Source organism: Musca autumnalis, unplaced genomic scaffold, assembly GCF_047663935.1.
Source record: "Musca autumnalis isolate F117 unplaced genomic scaffold, ASM4766393v1 scaffold_3, whole genome shotgun sequence".
NCBI lineage: Eukaryota > Metazoa > Arthropoda > Insecta > Diptera > Muscidae > Musca > Musca autumnalis.
In genome coordinates this window covers 87,174,547-87,193,828 of record NW_027411866.1, presented here as the reverse complement: position 1 = coordinate 87,193,828, position 19,282 = coordinate 87,174,547, and the positions used below count along the sequence as shown (strand labels likewise).

Below are 19,282 nucleotides of genomic sequence, written 5' to 3'. Positions count from 1 at the left end.
GTCAAACGACATGGATCAATAATAAAGGTAGATGTATATGCATAGTAAGTCGGTTTTACAAAAACATATGAAATTTAGAACTACAAGGTGTGAACAGAATGACATTCGCCGCTGTTTTCACGCTCAGTTTCATGTAAAAGATTAAAGGCCAAGTACTACCTAATTCAAATGCTGCCTAATTCATTTGAATTAGGTAGTACTTGGCCTTTAGTCTTTTACATGAAACTGAGCGTGAAAAAGCGGCGTATTTCATTGTGTTTCTACCTTCACAGTTATTTTAAAAATACCAAATAGAGTAAAAAATAAAAATCACTTCAGTCAGCTTCAGAATATTATTGCTAGATAAGTGTTCCAAAAATAGCAAAAGTTGTACCCAAAACTTAAGACAGCGAAAACAAAAATGTCATTCTCTTATCTTCTACTTGAAAAGTTTGGCTGATCTAATATCGTGATTGCTGACATCCGATTTACAGATACATTTCAGCTAGAATTTTTACAAAAATTTTAATTTTCCGTTCCCGTAGTTTTAGAACAAATTTCAATAAATGTCAATACTTGATAAATCGTTCATTCGCAAGTATTACTGCATATTAAAAAATCCACAATTTTATTTAGCTACGCGAATAACATTTCTTGTCCTTGTTTTCAATTTTAATATAAAGTGTTTAAGCAGTTTTTTCTTGGAACAATTCACCGATGCATATACCTTTATAATTGCATAATGTCAACATCAGTAAAAAATGTCAACCCTGCTTTTGACAGAATAGGCCATAACAACAAAAAAAAAATTGTAATCAGTAGTGGGATTCTGTAACTCATTGGATTCTGTAACTCATTAACGATAATTGCCGGTAAAATTAAAATGCTTATAATTTCGATAATTAACGAAATTTTTCGGTAAGTTAACGATGATGAATAAAGAGTAGTCGCTAGCCTCTACCGACACAAACAGTGATGCCAACTTTTCTTTATGTTTTTATTCATAATTTTGCGATGTTAGCTGTGGCCTACCTTACACATTGTTGTACCATGGGTGTTAGTGTATTTCATTTTTCACAGTTCGCTCTTTTACTACTTTTACCATTAAAAAAAGTACGGGAACACACATATTATTTTTTAATTCTTCGAAGCGATTCTCTAGTTACAGAGACCACAGCCTGCAAAAACTTGGCAATCCTCAGGATTCAATAGGCCAGGGTTTATTCAAGAAAGTTGTATTTTATTTCAAAAGTTGACCTCCGGTGGCTGATATACAGCAAAAAAAAAGGCAGTTGACTTCACACCTAAATATATGTTTTCGAATTAAGAAAATAATTTTTTGTATTACCCCCTCTTTTTGTAAAAATGTTTATTCTTTTCACACGAATTGTCAAATTTTTCTATATCGATTTACTAGCCTTAGCACACATCTAGAGCGCTGATTTTTAAAATACGAATTCTTAACTATATATGGAACGCGTCTACGAAAAATTTGGTCTGTATGTCATCTGGGGGCTGAGCTATGGATGCCTAAGTTATTACGAATATAGACGAACGATCAAAAATAAGTTACAAAAACAGGGGGCTAACCCCCTGAAAAATGTCTACTAATGTATGTAGGACGAATATTCTCCTAGCTATGGAAATACAGACACACATGACCATATCTCGGAAATTACGGACTTCACTTTTGTAATCAAGACAAAGATATCAATCAATGTCAGAATTTTCACTTTACAATTAAAGGTAGAAACACAATTACTTTTGTTTCTTGCTTCACGCTCAATTTCATATAAATGAATAAAGGCCAGATACTACCTAATTCAAATGCGATTTTGGATTTCTTTATTCTTTTACACAAATTTAGGCTTGGATAAGCATGAATTTCTCATTGTGTTCTCACCTTAAGCGCTGTTTCAGCATGGCGATTTCGATTTATAGACGAGGGGTATGAGGTAGAGAAACCGCTGTACATGGTTTTCTGTGTTTGCGATAGCTTCGTTCCCGTACTTTTTAATGGTAAAACTCGTAAAAGAGAGAACTGCAAAAATTTGTTCTCACACACAAGTTTTTTGAAATAGTTCGGGAACGGAAAAATGGAAAATACGTCAAAAAAACTGGAACAAATGTCAAAGTGGGCGTATCAGCCAATCAGACGCCGGCAACTATGTTACTATTTTTTTACTCGCCCAAATTTGTCGTGTAAAAAGTTTTTAAAGAGAGCGTCATTCAGCGCCATTTTTGTTTAAAGAGAAGTGAACATTTTACAACTTTTTTTGTGTACAGGAACGCTTTTTCGAGTAAAATGTGTAAAAGTCGTAAAAATTGTAAAAACTTTTTAGTTCTGGAACACAGCTGATGTTGCCTCTTCCTATTATTGCAGCCAGTTTCTGTATGTCGAAAGAAGAATGTGTGCGAATGAAACACGACCAAACTCTTGTGTGTTTTTCATTTTTTGTTTGTTTTTAAGCAAAGGTGAAATTATTTCGAGAAGTAAAGTTTGGGCGTGTTTCATTCGCATACATTCAGGAAACAGGCTGTTAGTTTCAAAAAACTCGCCAGTGTGGACTAACGGAGGTCTTAGTCCCGGTCCACACTAGCTTGAATTTCATTAAAAAATTTCATGAAATTAGGCCTTCTTATGCTTGGTTTACATATACGAAATCCACTCGATTTCAACTGTCAAATCCATAGGTTAAACGTCATATCAAATCCAGATGAGATTTCATTTGACGTTTGAGCTATGGAATTGACAATTGAAATCGAGTGGATTTCGTAAATGTAAACTTAGCATTAGCTTGAATTCCCCACTACAGCAATTTTATGATTTTTCTCTACTATGTCCCGGTCCACACTAGAGTGATTTCATTTAACAATGTAATGAAATTATGCGTCTCTAGTTCGATTTCTATAATAGACTAATATCATGAAATTGCTTTAGTGGGAAATTCGATTTAAGAACGCTTAATTTCATGAAATTTTTCAATGAAATAATTCTAGTGTGGACCGGGACTATGGAACTCGATCTAGAAACGCATAATTTCATGAACATATTTTTGAAATCCACGCTAGTGTGGACCGGGACTTAAGACGCATGAAAGTTAAACAAACGAAATCTTTAGATGAATTGGGTACAACTGATGACCACTTCTATGAATGGTGCTAGGGCGATAAAGTTCAAAGATGGACTGTATTGTTCACTTCTTCGGATACCTTCCCAGGAAAACTTAGCAGAAGTTTTAAAACATTTTCTAAATGATTTTAGCTTTCAACGCCGATAGTTCTTGAGGCCCTTATTATAAGTATATATGTTTTATTGTCGAAGTCGAGATAACCCTGCGTTTACACATGACAGGACAGTTGAGTCAAAATTGATTGTCAAAAACCCAAAACTTGCCTGTGTGACGTAGGCGTCCCGACAACTGCAAAAACAGTTGTAAAATTATGAATGAAAATCATCGATTTCTTTTTGTTTGAATTTGAATTATCACACACACGTTGTCCCAAAAAAGTTAAATTATGTTTAACTTAAATGCGTCAGCCATGTTGTTGTTTTTCAAAAAACTTGGCATCACTTACACATTTTTCATGTGGTTGTTGTAACGCAACGCTCAACGCACCGTATGTGCCGAGCGCTTTAAAGCCACATGTTGAACTTTCACAGCTTTTGGAGGAGAGAGCCATATGTAAAAAAACATATCGTGTAAAATAGCCATAAGAATAGCTTTCCAAAATCATCGAATTGCTTCTACTTTACACCTATCATCTTTAATATGGTCTTGACCTTCCCATATGGGATCAAATGGCTCGTATTTATATGCCTTTCTGACGTGGAGATCTTTATCCATCCAATTGATATCACCCAATCATCGCAAGCGTTGTACATTGATGGCGGTCGGGTCGGCGGGTACAACTCGTAGTTCATATATGGTCACGCATATTGATTAGTCCGTAAATATTTCAAAGAATTTGTCTCTCAAACTCTCGAAATCAGTCTTTTCCTATTTTTCATTCTTTGTTTATGTTTCCCTTTTGAGATCATAGGTTAGGTTAGTTAGTACTTACACATCCCCAAATCGAACTTATCCAAAAAAGGAATCCCAATAAAAAACATTAAAATATGTATATATTTTGGTAATTGGTTATATGAGTTTTTAAAAATGTTTATTTCGTTTTTATTGTTATTTGTTAAATTAATATGTTTTGTTGTTCCTTTTTAAATCGAAGACAAAATTAAGCTTTAATGCTAAACGATTAAATTATTATTCGATTAAATGTCAATGGTTAATGATTATTAATAATGATGGATGAAAATATTAATTCACAAAAATGAATTGATTTTATTGTGAGAATGATTGCAATATTCACAAATGTTGATCGTTAAATTAGTATTGGTTTTCTTAACCTTAAATAATTAGCTGTTAATTAATAATTAAAATGTATTCAATACATATCAATGATCAAATTTTACATTATAAATGCTAAGAGGAAGAGGAAAATATACATAAACAAATATATAAAACAAAATAATGAAATAGAAATAAAGTAGGTTTTTGAATTTTTACACTTGTTTTGATTAGTGAATAATTTGGAAACTAGATTCTTTTTTTTTATTTGTCGCCTTATGTCAAGTTAAATGAATTCAAATGAAGTTTATATCATTATTATGGCTTAATCGATTTTGGTTTAAATCCCAACATTCGAAATGCCGAATTGTTGTTACTGATTCTGCTTTTAAAAGGGATTCCATGTGTGGAGGTTTTGAAAACTCCAAAACAACTTTAAAAGTGAAATTTTGTTACAAAATAAGCTGAAATTTGTAAGATAAAGTCTGATAAATAACAATTATGGAAACGACCTTGTGGCGACTGAATATTGGACCAATTGTTTATTCTATAATTTCCATTTAGTTCCATTGTGCAACATCAAAACGTAACAAAATAAAATCGAAACAAAAAATACTTTGTCTTACTTATTGCACTAGAGGAAATGAAACCGAATTGAAATTGTCAGACAGATTAAATGATTGATTTAATATATATGTACGTATGTATGATGTATGCATGTAAAGTTATGTATATTAAGAATAATTGTCATTATTTCCAATTCTGTTTTTAATATTTTTTAAATATTAGTGATATTGTTTGTTATATTTTTAAATCCTTTATATAGTAAAATTTATACTCAATGTGAAATATACAGTGTGTTTGTTTTTTTGTAATTAATTCATCTTTATTGTTGGAAAATTTCAAAACGACTGAAATCCTCCAGTTTATTTCTTTATACATTTTCAACGTATGTGTTTTTCATTTTGACTTGTGGATTTTTTAGCACATTACAATTTAAATTTAATATTAATAGATAAAAGAACTTATCTTAAATACTGTTTTAGTACATCTTAAAATTATACTTATTAAGATTTAAAAAGAAAAGATTTGTTTGGATATGCCCTTTTGGCACACATTTCTATGGGTATGACGACTTAAAGTGTTTGTAGATTTGAGCAAGGTTTTCAAGGCTTAAACATATTAAAATAGTATATGGGAATTATATAAATAATTAAGTCATGATTCAATGCTGGAGTTGATCGAAATTACAGTTGTGTTTAGTTGAAATTTGGTTGGGCGCTTGTTGGCCATGCTATTTTGGCATCGATGCGTTTATAAGCCAGCATGCAGTGTTTTCCCTTGGCTGCCAATCGAATATCCTGGGGGCATTCGGTATCGTTGAGCAGGGTTTCTTCGCCATCAACTAATTTGAAGAGGGCATAATCTTGGGGATTGGTAATGCGTGCCTTGTGAGCAATTATCCGGCATACTTCGCGTGTTGTGGTATGAGGTCTAACGGGTAGGGTACGGGTTTGTAATGATCCATTGCATTCATCCGGTATGATTACTCTTAGAACAGAAGAGCAAGCCGGTAATGAGGAAGAACGCCACTAAAAGGAAAAAACACATTTTTATTAGCAATGCTAAAACAGAAAGGTGTTCATCCGTAATACTTACATCCAAAGAACCGGTGCCACTTTCATTCTCCGAAGCCATGAAACTCTTCAAGACATGAACGGCACTGCATAATGCAGTCAAATAGTAGCCAGGCTCTCCATTCAAGAGTGTGGGCTGTAATAGACCCCACATAAATTCAGCTTCTATTTCGGCTCCAACAAAACCACATTTGGCCACAACATAAACAAGAATGGGCAGAAAATCATCGGCGCCCAATTGCTGGCCCCTTGGACAACCCGTAGCATCAAAAATGGTTGAGATAACACACAGGAATAATTCCAATTTCTCCAATGGCAATTCAGCCTCTTGCAGGCGCAGCAATAGATTCGATATTACTTGCAAAGAAGTGGGTGAGGGTGGAGTGACTGAGGATCTGATACCAAAATCAATGGCAGCTCGGCCACAGGCATATTTTACATTTTGTGCCAGCAGTTGTATATCCTCAGATCTTGTATAGTAGTCTACAAACATTCCATACAAATGTTCTCTCAGTGGCAGTACAACCAATTGATGCATCACAGTTTCCAAAATGGCATCCAGATTCAAGAATTCATCGGATTTCAGGCGAGAGCGGGCCGCCTCAACCTCTTGATGAAATTTGCCTTCTCCATGTTTAACCAGGTAGTTCTTCATGCCATTCATAAACTGGCGCATATTACGCATTACAACCTGGGGCGCTGCCTCCCTCGATTCCTTGGTACAAGAAATAAAATTTTCAATGTTGCGGGCAAAGGTGGTGCCCTGATCGGAGGCAAGCAGCAGGGTATAATCCTTAACGTTATCGCCAGGACCACCATTGTATATGTTAATCTTATTGCGTGGGTGACCTGTAAAGAATAAAAAACCAAATGGAAAAAGTTAATTAGGTCACGGATTTCTGAAACATTTTCTTAGGGCTACTTTCAATGCTACTCTCTCTCTATGATTACATGTCCATAATGCCTCACGAAAAAAACTTACATTTTATTTTATCCCACAACAATTCTAACATTTGCTTCAATATTTCCATACAACACTTTCGGTTGCACGGTCTACCCTCTTCCGCCGTACGACCCTCTTTCAAATAACGTTTGTACATTTTTTGATTTTCACGAGCAGCCAAGCCAATACCTTTGATTTCTTCTATGTGACTCATATTCAGAAGGATGTTTCCATTATCGTCGAGACGAAAAAACTGCTTGATGTCATAGTGATCACAGCTATTAGCTGGATGGCATATATCGCTAGCTTTGCTAATGAGATCATTGATTGAGGAACGTGGTGTTCGGTCTTTGGCCGGACATTTACCAATGGCACCCATTATGGAGCAGGCCAAAGCTTCAGTCTTTAATTGAGAACGATCAATAGCACAGTCTTTAATAATACGATTTGAGCAGGTGGCTGGATATGTTGGATAGTCATCTTGCGAGCTGCCACTACCAGCCCCCTTCAAACGTCTTCGTTTCTTATTCAATAGAGGTGAGGAAGAATTCGATGATGACGAGTTTGTTGAACTGGCCATTGGTGGCAGTAGACCAATCTCAATTTTATCGGCGAAAAATAGTTCCGTCAATGAACGTTTGTATGTACGCTTTCTAGTCTTCATTGCAGTTGCAGCACAGCTGTTATCATACAATTCCGTTATGCTTTGAATATTTGCCGCCGTCGTTGAAGATGCCGAATGGCCAACAGATGCTGCATTGTTTTCAGCTGTCTGTTGTGTTATCATTTGCACAAACTCCTCTTCAAAGTCTGCCGAAAAATAATTGCCCATATTTGCCGATGGATTCTCGATAATTTCCCATTCGGACATGATCTTGAGAAAGATCTCTTCTTCTTTGTAGTTGCGTACATGATCGGGATCTTGAAAGAATATTTCGGGGTCAATGATTTCGAAATTGTGAAATGCCAATACGCTCAAGGACTTTTGCATTTTGTGACTGGGGCATTCTTCACCGGAGACGGCGGCAGTATTTGTTGGCAAGCTGTTTGATTTTTTCAGCGGATGTAGATCACTATTCGTAGCGTGACGCTGTTCATGATGTTCATTATGATGGTTCTCTGGGTTTGCAGGCGACAACTTTTTGAACCACTTCATGATTTATACAATAACGGTTTTTACCGGATAGAACAAACTGACGAAAACGAAAGTTTCTCATGAGCACGCACGTGCCTCCGCCTACGATCAAAAACAAATAGACGAGCAGCAAACGGGTCGTCGACCGTTTAATCGACACGAAAGAGACGATCAATTTTAACCACTTTTCTACTCCAAACTCAACTACAATAGAAAAGAACTGAAAACTTTATCACATTTGACGAAACAATTTTAATTTTTGTTTATAAACGAGCAGCTGAGCTGGTTGACGCGCCGATATTTCATTGGAATAGTTTCGATGTTACACACGCGGGTGCCAAAAGCGTTCTGTTTTAAATTACAAAGAGTTGTAATGTTTTTATAACATAGAAAACCCTCAATGAGTCCAGAATGTTTGCTCTCGCTCCCTTGGTCATGTTATTTTTTCTCTTGATGGGTGATAAGGCAGGCAAGAGCATTAACGAATATACACAGGCTACTAAGTCATTGTTTTCATTATTGCTGTATAACGAGTATAACGGTATGTTAGGTTGGTTTCCTTTATGTTATTCTCTCGTGTAATGATTTCCGCTCTATGTTTCTCCCAATATTTTCACATCTCTTTATGTCTATGTAATGGTGTTTACATAGCATTAGATTATGTTTATCTTTTTATGGCCGATCAAATGTTAATGCCTGCCTACTATCTCCTCTCATTAACTGTAGAAGAACTATGTACATACATATGTATGCCTGCAACTTTACTACATGGCTTAGAAATGGGCGCGTGCAGACCTCTAGTCACTGATTTATTGCGACAAATTCATAAAGATATTCAAATTGTGTTGACAGGTATTATTTGGTTTTTACACAAATGATACGAGGTACGCCATTAGGGTACAGTTGTGCAAAACTTTTTATAGATTTATAATTTTTTTAATCCTAGATAATGCCCTCCATCAGGTAGTCAGAGGCTTAAACATAAGCAGTCATTTGGCTGCCTACCACAATAACGGACTTCGACCTTATTTGTAGGTTAAAAGGAAATAACAATGGTTTGTGAGTTAAGAATTGCAAAAACCAAAAGAGAAAAATAATACTCGTGCCACTGTCAGAGAACAAGGAAATGTTGCGATCATCGGAAGAAATCAACTCCAAATTGTCGACATTTTATCTTTATAAGTACAGTAATGTTTAAAACTAAACTCAACTCGATTATAAGTCGATCACTAGGGCAGATGGACGAATGCATTTTGAATGGGAGAAACTATGGAACAAGGTTCATAGTGTGTATATTTGACAAACGATTACATCGATCGATTGATAATGGATGGGTGGATGGATGGACAGCTGCTTAGTTAATATTTATGAATGATTGCATCATCATATTGTAGTTGTGTGAGTATGCGTGTGTATACATTTCTATTCCAAATAGAAAAAGTAAAGTTCATCTAAACGAGGTTGAACGCGGCATGAGACAAGGATGTTTTTCCCATCAAATTGAGAGTATACATAGGTACTATCAATTAAAAAATTGCGTATTTAAAGTTTTATTTTTGTTCGGCAAGGAGATACAATGGTAGGAACCGGAAGTTGGTATAGAGCATATATACATATGTAAATTCCTATGTATTTGAAAAAATACACAAGTCCGTTCTAACAATAAAATTTTATATTTTAATCTGTGGCTGCACTGTTGTTTGCAAATAGTAGAAATGAATAATACTCGTAGATAGAACACTGTTGTTCAATGAATCATTCAGTCATTGCTTTCTTTGTTCTGTATTATGATTTGTAATATGTATTATCTTTTCATGTTCTACATTTGATCATTCGTAATAATAAATATTTCAGATAAATTGTTTTTATCTGTTTCTAGACATGATTTTTTAACCTGCCAAAGTTGACAGGAAATCTGAAAAATTATTGGGAAGGCTTCGTATAAAGCTAAATAAATAGTAAAAGTTGTAAATGTAGTAAAAGTGGTGAACGACTCCCATATAAAATGTGATATGTTTTGGTGTAAGGTTCAAAAATAGTAAAAATTGTAAACATTTTTTAGTTCAGGAACACAACTATATTTTATAAAAAAAGATAACGTAAATCCACTGCATTTGCTAAACCAAGCATAGTCTAAACGTACCGTAAAACCCCAAAAGCAGGTATGAGTTTGTACCCAGACGTGAACATCATTACCTATCCCGCAGTGATGCCAACATTTTCCGAGTATTTAAATCGTATGATACTGTATTCTGATGACGTCCATGATGAAATATTCTGAACTAAAATTAAATAATTTGCTTTACTTCTCTGACGGAAGCACCAATATGCACAAATTGTGGTGGGAGAATTTTTGTGATCACTGGTTGGGACTTTATTCTATGTCCACAAGTATGGGTGGAGATATGTTTCTACCACTGGGAATACCAAACTATAGCTAATTCGGTCAGAAAATGTAGGTGAAAATATCAAAATACCTGAAATTGGGAGGTATCATTCCTACAAAATTTGTGAAAATTGGATAGGATTTTAATATAGCTAAATAGGGCTAAAATATCCAAAATCGGCTAAATATGCATATTGGAAATTTTAGTAGGATTCTTTTTTTAGCCGCAACAATGAACTGGTTTCTGGTTTTGGGTCAATCCGGTACGAAAGAGCCCGCTGCCCTGGGATTGAACTGGTGGCGTGCGTTAATGCTAAGCCGAAAACACATCCCTCGTTTTAGTAATGTTGGGCGCCGTTTCTGATAAAAGAATAAAGAAAAAATAGATCTATATTTTACTCTTTTATAAGATATGACGCCCAACTTTACTAAACCTTTGGATGTGTTCAGGGCTGCCAGATTATTTTAATGGAAAATCGTCAAAATGACGATTTTTAAAATTAAAATCGTCAAATCTATTTTACAAAATCGTCAAAAATTAAAATGGTAATATTTAGTTATATTTACATAATTTTTAATTAAAATAAACATTAAATGGCTATTCGAGTTAGTAAACATATTTTTACTTCAAATCAGTATTAAATTAAATGATTAATTAAACGATTTTGTAAATAAATATTTGAGTTAACATTCTTAACAAGTCGTGTTTAATCAATGTGCCAAATAATTTTTTTTGTTAAGTATACTCTACATTGAATCATTATGAAAAGAATTTCGATAAATATTTCGTTTGTGCGAATGTGGTAATACCTATCATTATTTTCTTTAAAAAATTTGTTATTATAGGAAAAACAACACGTTTCAAATCATATATTAAAATGCGAAATATATCAGTTTCATTATTTTCAAACATTTCCTCAAAATTCAAAAGCTTTAGTTCACGAAATTCTGAATCCAATTTTTGTTTTTCCTTCTTGTTGACAAAATGTGAAAGTTCGTTAAGGATGTTCAAAATCAAATCTATTACACTTTTAAAATTTCTGCACAAAGCTCAATATAACGCAGTTAATTGCCCAGAACAGAATCTACTATTTAATTAATTCTCTTTCGAGTTGAGCTGTTAGGCCTTTAGAGATACATTGAAAAATTAGGAGTCTACCGAAGTCCCACGCATCCAACCATTACACTACGTTTCACGGGTGGTAAATCCGATCTTCAGGTGTATTAGGATGTTGTTTTTGTGGCAGACGAAGGCAAAGCTTGGTAACTGGTATATATATCGAACTTCATTAGATAAATGTATATGCGAAATTATGTCAGTTAATTGAAACTCCAAACTTTTCCTATAGTCCTGCTTGGTAATCCCATTTTTCAATGTTCACAAATACTATGGTAAGTTTTATTCCTACATCATTAGTAATTGCTCTTCTATATCAGAAGATTTTTATTTTTTTTGATCATCAATTATTGTCTACTAAAGTTTTGACAAGTTGATGGTGGCTTAGAACGCTAAGACGCCGGAAACCTTGACACTCAGTTGTCGGAGACCCAGGTTCGAATCCCAGCCTGGCTCATGCTGAAATTATTTTTTATTTTTGCCTTATTAAGGAAAAGTTTGGAGTTTCAATTAACTGACATAATTTCGCATATACATTTATCTAATGAAGTTCGATATATATACCAGTTACCAAGCTTTGCCTTCGTCTGCCACAAAAACAACATCCTAATACACCTGAAGATCGGATTTACCACCCGTGAAACGTAGTGTAATGGTTGGATGCGTGGGACTTCGGTAGACTCCTAATTTTTCAATGTATCTCTAAAGGCCTAACAGCTCAACTCGAAAGAGAATTAATTAAATATCACTATAAATGGCCTTCGCCTTAATAAGGCAAAAATAAAAAATAATTTCAGCATGAGCCAGGCTGGGATTCGAACCTGGGTCTCCGACAACTGAGTGTCAAGGTTGCCGGCGTCTTAGCGTTCTAAGCCACCATCAACTTGTCAAAACTTTAGTAGACAATAATTGATGATCAAAAAAAAATAAAAATCTTCTGATATAGAAGAGCAATTACTAATGATGTAGGAATAAAACTTACCATAGTATTTGTGAACATTGAAAAATGGGATTACCAAGCAGGACTATAGGAAAAGTTTGGAGTTTCAATTAACTGACATAATTTCGCATATACATTTATCTAATGAAGTTCGATATATATACCAGTTACCAAGCTTTGCCTTCGTCTGCCACAAAAACAACATCCTAATACACCTGAAGATCGGATTTACCACCCGTGAAACGTAGTGTAATGGTTGGATGCGTGGGACTTCGGTAGACTCCTAATTTTTCAATGTATCTCTAAAGGCCTAACAGCTCAACTCGAAAGAGAATTAATTAAATATCACTATAAATGGCCTTCGCCTTAATAAGGCAAAAATAAAAAAAGAATCTACTATTGTTGAAAATTTTACTTTTTGTTCTTTTATAAATTTACCAAAAAATAGGAGATTGTTGCAGGTTCTGGAGCATTGCAATTATATATTTTGCTTGTTTCCATTGAATTCAGTTTGGTTGTAGTTAAAAATTCCTTTGCATATGCACCAAACGTATCGTCAACATTGATGAAATCGGATACATAAAGCTAAAAAGCTGGCAAAATTTCAAGCTTCTACGTTCAAAACTAACGATTATTGTGATTATTGTTTAATAATTAATTTTGAAAATCAACTAAGTTTTTACATATTCATATTTTAACACATTTTTTATGACTGCATTAGCAAAATATCCAAAAATCTTCATTGTTTGGGTAAAAATCTTCAAATCGTCATTTATCAATTTTTGACCAAAAAATCGTCAAAATGACGATAAATCGTCAAATCTGGCAGCCGTGGATGTGTTTTCAGCTTAACATTAACCCGTGCGATCCGAGCGATTTTTGTTTCAATAGTAATTAGTATGGGTGTATTTTCATGGAAATTTCCTATTTCCGTTCACTGAATCGAAACCCCCAGAATAATTGGTCATCTATAAATACAATTAGGGTTTTATGACCTGTGCCCAACCAAAGGTGGCGTAAAACGGTCAGCTGATCGAGTTCAATCCGTCATATTTGTTGTTATGTATGTGAATTAATTGTATTAAAACGTAAACGAATTTTTTGACAGTTTAAAGGCTTTTTTTACTCAAAATAGAGTTGTTGCTGTACTCTTTACATGACCTCTTTTCCAGATCTAAATATGTAGCCAGTTTGGTCGTGTTGGATTTAGGGGTACGTAATAAATGTCAGTTTTTCGATCGTTAGATTATAAAGTGGATTAAAATCTATTGTAAGCTTTTTTCAAACTTACAGTTAAGAATGGTAAATGTGGCAAAAAATGATAACAGTGGTGAACCGCTACCATATAAATTGTATGCTTTTTAAAGTAAAAGTAAGGGAACACTTTTCGGGTAGAAAATGGTAAAAACTGGAAGACTCAGGCACATAAAGGAACAGAGGTATAAAAATCGTGGGTAGGAAAATCGAAAGTCATTCAGATTTGTAAAAAATTTCAGTCGCTATGCATAAAAAATACCGTGTAAAAGCTGCTTAAACAAATTCACACGATTTATCACCTTGCCAATGTAAGGTAAAAAAAGCAATTTATCGACCAAAGACTAATAATGCAGTGGGAGCTGATGGGTTACAAGCCTAAATAGTTTATACTAGACGTAATAGGTCGAACATAGTAAGCTATGTTAGCTATAAAAACAAGTTGACGTCATCAACGTTGAGAAGTATACCTGGATTTTGGCCGCTAATAGATGCTACATTGAACTGTAAAAGCTTGTTCAAAACAAAGTCAGTTCTCGCTAAACAAAAGTGATACTTTACAAAACACAAATAATACCCGTGCTATTTTTACATCAAACGGGTTTTAAAAAATGTAAGTATCGAATTTATTGAATATACATTGTATTTATGAACATATGTACATGTCACATGACCCATTTTGTTTAAACCTGATTGATGTGAAAATAGTCCATGGATCAGAGCGTTATGGGAACTTACTTGCGCAAACAGAAGAACAGTATTTCGTATGCTTTGAACGAGAAATTTTCAAAAGAATTGCGAGGTAATTCATCTGTATACTGACATTGACACACATATGTACACATACATACATATATAGTTAAATGTATTAAGTTACCGCGAACTATAGTTGTGTATATTTACATGCTAGTTCCGTCAAATTTGTCCATTAAATAAAAGTAGGAAATATGCCGAAATTTTGTGTTAGCAGAAAACAGTCAGTACATTTGGTAACAATATCGGCTAAACCGACAGAGCTAATAGGTGCAGTTATTTTTCATTTTAAATGTCTGTCAATAGGTCTGTTTGATAACCCAAAAAAATTGTATAAATTTGTACAAACATTTACAAAATGTTGTTCGATAACAAACTTGTTCAGTAAAAGTGAACTGAGAAGACTTGCAAGTACTTTTTACTTGCGAAGTTATCGAACAGACCTAATGACTCTAGCAACTAACAGAACCATAGAAGTGATCTCAATTTTCACTATTTTGTGGAAGTTTTGGGTAAAATGATGTATGTATTGTTATAAGTGCATATTACAAAACAACGTTGCTAAAATTACGAAAAAATCTCTGGTTAAAAGTACTCGAACACTCTTACCGAAATTTTGAACAAATTTTTACGAGAGATGAATTAGTGACAATGAAATTTTTTAATTTTTACTATTACGGAAGTACAAAAAGGAAATTAAAATATACAGAAATACATTTCACAGGTGTCCTCTTCTCCTCATAGAATATAACAGACACATTCTTATATGTATGTATACATACTGTATGTATGTATTTTTACTAGTCTATCCAAATTGTAAATTAGTGTGTCTGAGGTTGCGATCAACCAAAAACAAAATTCTGACAGTGACGAAATTTTGAAATTTTGGAAAAAAGAAAATCTAAAAATAGATGCATTAATTTTGGTATGCATCTAAAGAAGATGATTTTTTTTTAGGAATATAGTGATAATAAACTTAATATCCCAGATTGTCGCAGTTGTTTAGATGATTTCTGATGTCCGTTGATTTTGAAATCTAAATTTATCTAATCGATTCACAAGGAAGGCTTCAATATTTGTTTATGTATGTAATTATAAATGGCGTCTGTGGCGGATATGTTTATTTTCACGAACTACTGATGCTGCCGCTGCCGACGGCATTGTTCTTTGGTGTGGTGACAAAGGCTAAAGGAAGGAGTTGTGGGTTGGTTCGAATGTAAACAAATAGCATTGAAGGTTGTTTACATTTTTTCTTTGTTTTGTTGATATGTGTGTGTCCATGGTTATCGATCGTTTTCAAGGAATTGTTGCCAATAGGAAACAGATGTTCCAGAATATGTTTGAAATTTGTAGTTGTTTTTATGAGCGTGTGTGTTCCTTAGATGACCACTAACATATGGAACTAATTTTTACAGAAGGAAAATACCGCCAAAGTTAGGTTTTTTTATTTTCAAAATTAAACTAAAAAATAATTCTCGAAAACAAAACACAAGTGGTACTGTGGTTTTCTAATCTAAGAGGGGAAGTAAGCAAAGAGAGCAAAGTTTGTTAAACTTTGCGTTATTTACATATCAACATTTTATGTAAGAGTATAAAACTTTGGCCAAATTTCGTTAAGTATTAAGTTATCTTATCGAACGAAAATGGAATTGTGTGAATTACGTACGAATGTTTTGTTGTTTTTAAGTAATACCGGCTGTATATCGGCCTTAAACAATTTTTTTTGCTGTTGTTGTTCTGATAAGAATACAGACATGATTTTGTAATTATTTAGGGTTTCTCCAAAAAAGAAACATTCATATCTTTTGTCGAGACAGAAGCAGTGATATTCTCATTTAAGTTCAACGAATTCTTAGTGTTCAGAATGTCAGCATTTTTGTCTAGTAATACACATACACTGCCGCTCACTTGAATAGAACCCCCCTGCAAAATTTTATTCAACCTCCATATTTTTTCGAATTATACAAGATATGAAGTTTTTAACTTTTATTATATTTTGCTTCATGTGTTTGGAGTAAACTATGAATGACTAATCATTTGCATTCTAATCCAATTTATACAAGAATTATAAAAGAAAAACAAAATAAAGCAAAAATTGGAGTAAAAAATTTGGCTCATTTGAATAGAACCCCCATTTAAAACTTGCGAATACAGAAAGATTGTATTAGAATATCGATGCATATTCACTCTATATTGAAAACGAAGTACTTTCAGCACTATTCAGTAAAAGTATATCCCTCCTGATTAAGGATACACCCGTATATCCTGCTTTGGCAAGGATTCTTTAAATAATCAGGCTTAATGCCTAACAAAGCCTGCTTTTTTCTGTCAACAAGTTTATTTTTGGAAGCGTACTGTCTCCTAGAGTCGCCAAGTGAGCCAATTTTTTTACTCCAGTTTTTGACTTTATTTTGTTTTTCTTGTATAATTTTTGTATAAATTGGGTTAGAATGCAAATGAATGACTAAGTTTACTCCAAACACATGAAGCAAAATATAATAAAAGTTAAAAACTTCACATCTTGTATAATTCGGAAAAAAATGGAGGTTGAATAAAATGTTGCAGGGGGGTTCTATTCAAGTGAGCGGCAGTGTACATATGTACATATTTATAAAAATACACATGTAATTAAATAATTCTGTTTAGTACTTAAACACAAGGGAAGAAGGTAAAACGTTGACATAGAGGCGACACACACATCTATCTTCCCTACTTACACGATAAAATCCTCATAAATTGTTAAATAAATATTTAATGTAATAATAAAAAATGTAAATATGTTAACTGTAAAATGAGCTTACTCTTAATAACCCAGCAACTAGGATAAATGGGAATACAACGTGATGTTAATATAATGGAATGATTTTGAGATTAATGTTATCATTTGCTGCATGGTGCTAGTTTTGTTTGGGCATAACTTTTAAAATTACAGAAAAAAGAAAAAAATTGTTTGGAAACTAAAATTTAAATTTTTTCTCAATAAAATCTGTAGTGGGATTCTGTAACTAATTTTTGCTGTTACCGACAAAAACCGGTAAAAGTAAATCGCAAAATTATGACTAAAAACATAAAGAAAAATTTGGCCTCGCTGTTTGTGTCGGTAGAGGCTAGCGACTACTTTTTATTCATCGTTAACTTACCTAAAAATTTCGTTAATTATCGAAATTATAAGCATTTTAATTTTACCGACAATTATCGATAACAGCAAAATTGAGTTACAGAATCCCACTACTGGTCTAAGAGTCTATTATTTTGAAAATTTCACATTTTTTTCTTTATAATTTTTACAGAAATTTCTAAAATAGTAGAATCTTTCAAGTTCTGGAAATACTTTCTAATGGGCATTATTTGGTTTGTTCTAGAACTGCGAAAATCTACTAATTTTTACTATTTTTTCGATAACATAAAGGAAAATTTGTTATCGGAGTAAAAAATTGTAGATTATTGCAGGTTCTGGAACAGACATATTAATAGTCAGTCAGTAGACCTGTTCGATAACTTCGCAAGTAAAAAGTACTTGCAACTACTTCTCATTTCTCCTTTACTGAACAAGTTTGTTATCGAACAGAATTTGTAAAAGTTTGTACAAACTTTTGGGTTGTAGAACAAACCTAGTGTTTTCATTTGGGATGTGTAATTATCGACTTTCGATTAGTTGAATTTTGCCTTTTGAAGGCTAAAATATATGTTCTGTTCCAGAATCTGCAAGAAGCTACTACTTTTTACTACGATAACAATTTTCCCTTTATGTTATCGGAAAAAGTATTAAAAATTAGTAGATTCTTGCAGTACTGGAATAGACCAATAGTGTAGTTTCACTGAAATTTTGACATGAAAGTAAGCCCCGGTTCACACTAGGGCATTTTATTTAAAAAAAATCATGAAATTAGACGTTCTTAGATCGAGGTCCCCACTACAACAATTTCATGATATTATCCTACAATGGAACTCGATCCAGGGACGCATAATTTCATGACATTTTTTCAATGAAATCATTCTAGTGTGGACCGGGGCTAAATGAAAATGCAATGATATGTTTGTTTCATGACCAAACTCATGAAAGTCCCGGTCCACATAGAGTGATTTCACAGACAAAAATCCCGCTCCACACTATAGCGATTTCATTGCACAAATTTCATGAAATTATGCGCCCCTACATCGAGTTCCATTGTAGGGTAATATCATGTAATCATCAAGTAATTTCATGAAATCGCACGTTCTTAGAGCGAGTTCCTGACTACAGCAATTTCATAAACTTGCTTTAGAATGAAACTCGATCTAAGAAGGCATAATTTCATGAAGTTTTGTCAATGAAATCACTCTAGTGTGGACCGGGACTAAGAAATTTCAAGAAATTATCTCATTGAAAGCGTGTACACTAGTTTCATGAAATTAGATTTTTTTTGCAAAAAAAAAAAAAAATGCGACATTTCATGTCGAAATTTCAGTGAAATTACTCTAGTGTGGACTGTTACCCGACTTTAAGTTCGCGGAAAAATCGAAAGATGATTATGAGGGAGGGAATGATTAGTGGCTATTTTACACGATATGTTTTTTTAAATGTTTAAATATGTATTGTCATCATTGGGTATACATAATATACACACAAAGCGACAACATATATGTAAAAAACATATCATGGAAAGTAGCCATAACTTCACTTCACTCTTTCGAAAATTGAGAATACACCGAATTCACACATACACATTTTTTAGTTAAATTAAATTGAGTTTTTGGGAGAGAGCGGGAAGGAAAGAGCACCTTCATCCTTGCTCTCTCCCGAAATACTCAT

The 19,282-nt window shown here is 33.6% G+C and overlaps 1 protein-coding gene and 1 long non-coding RNA gene across 17 annotated transcripts in view; one reads left to right on the top strand and one right to left on the bottom strand.

Annotated features, from left to right (window-relative positions):
* Positions 1–783: 783 nt before the first annotated feature.
* The window catches only part of LOC141396785 (uncharacterized), a 52,631-nt gene continuing 34,132 nt past the window's right edge, over positions 784–19,282 (top strand). Inside the window, exon 1 of the long non-coding RNA XR_012411240.1 lies at positions 784–897. This is a non-coding gene — a long non-coding RNA (uncharacterized lncRNA). The remainder of the gene's footprint in view (positions 898–19,282) is intronic.
* The window catches only part of spri (Src homology 2 domain-containing protein sprint), a 613,225-nt gene continuing 599,128 nt past the window's right edge, over positions 5,186–19,282 (bottom strand). For 15 of the 16 annotated variants that reach the window (XM_073972426.1, XM_073972433.1, XM_073972427.1 and 12 more), the window contains 2 exons: positions 5,985–6,811; positions 5,186–5,917 (listed from right to left, as the gene is read on the bottom strand). In XM_073972426.1, the coding sequence (XP_073828527.1) occupies positions 5,585–5,917; positions 5,985–6,811 (1,160 nt within the window). In that variant the 3' untranslated portion in view covers positions 5,186–5,584. Of the gene's footprint in view, positions 5,918–5,984; positions 6,812–6,944; positions 9,291–19,282 lie in introns of those variants that run through there. The other variant, XM_073972443.1, reaches the window with a different exon arrangement.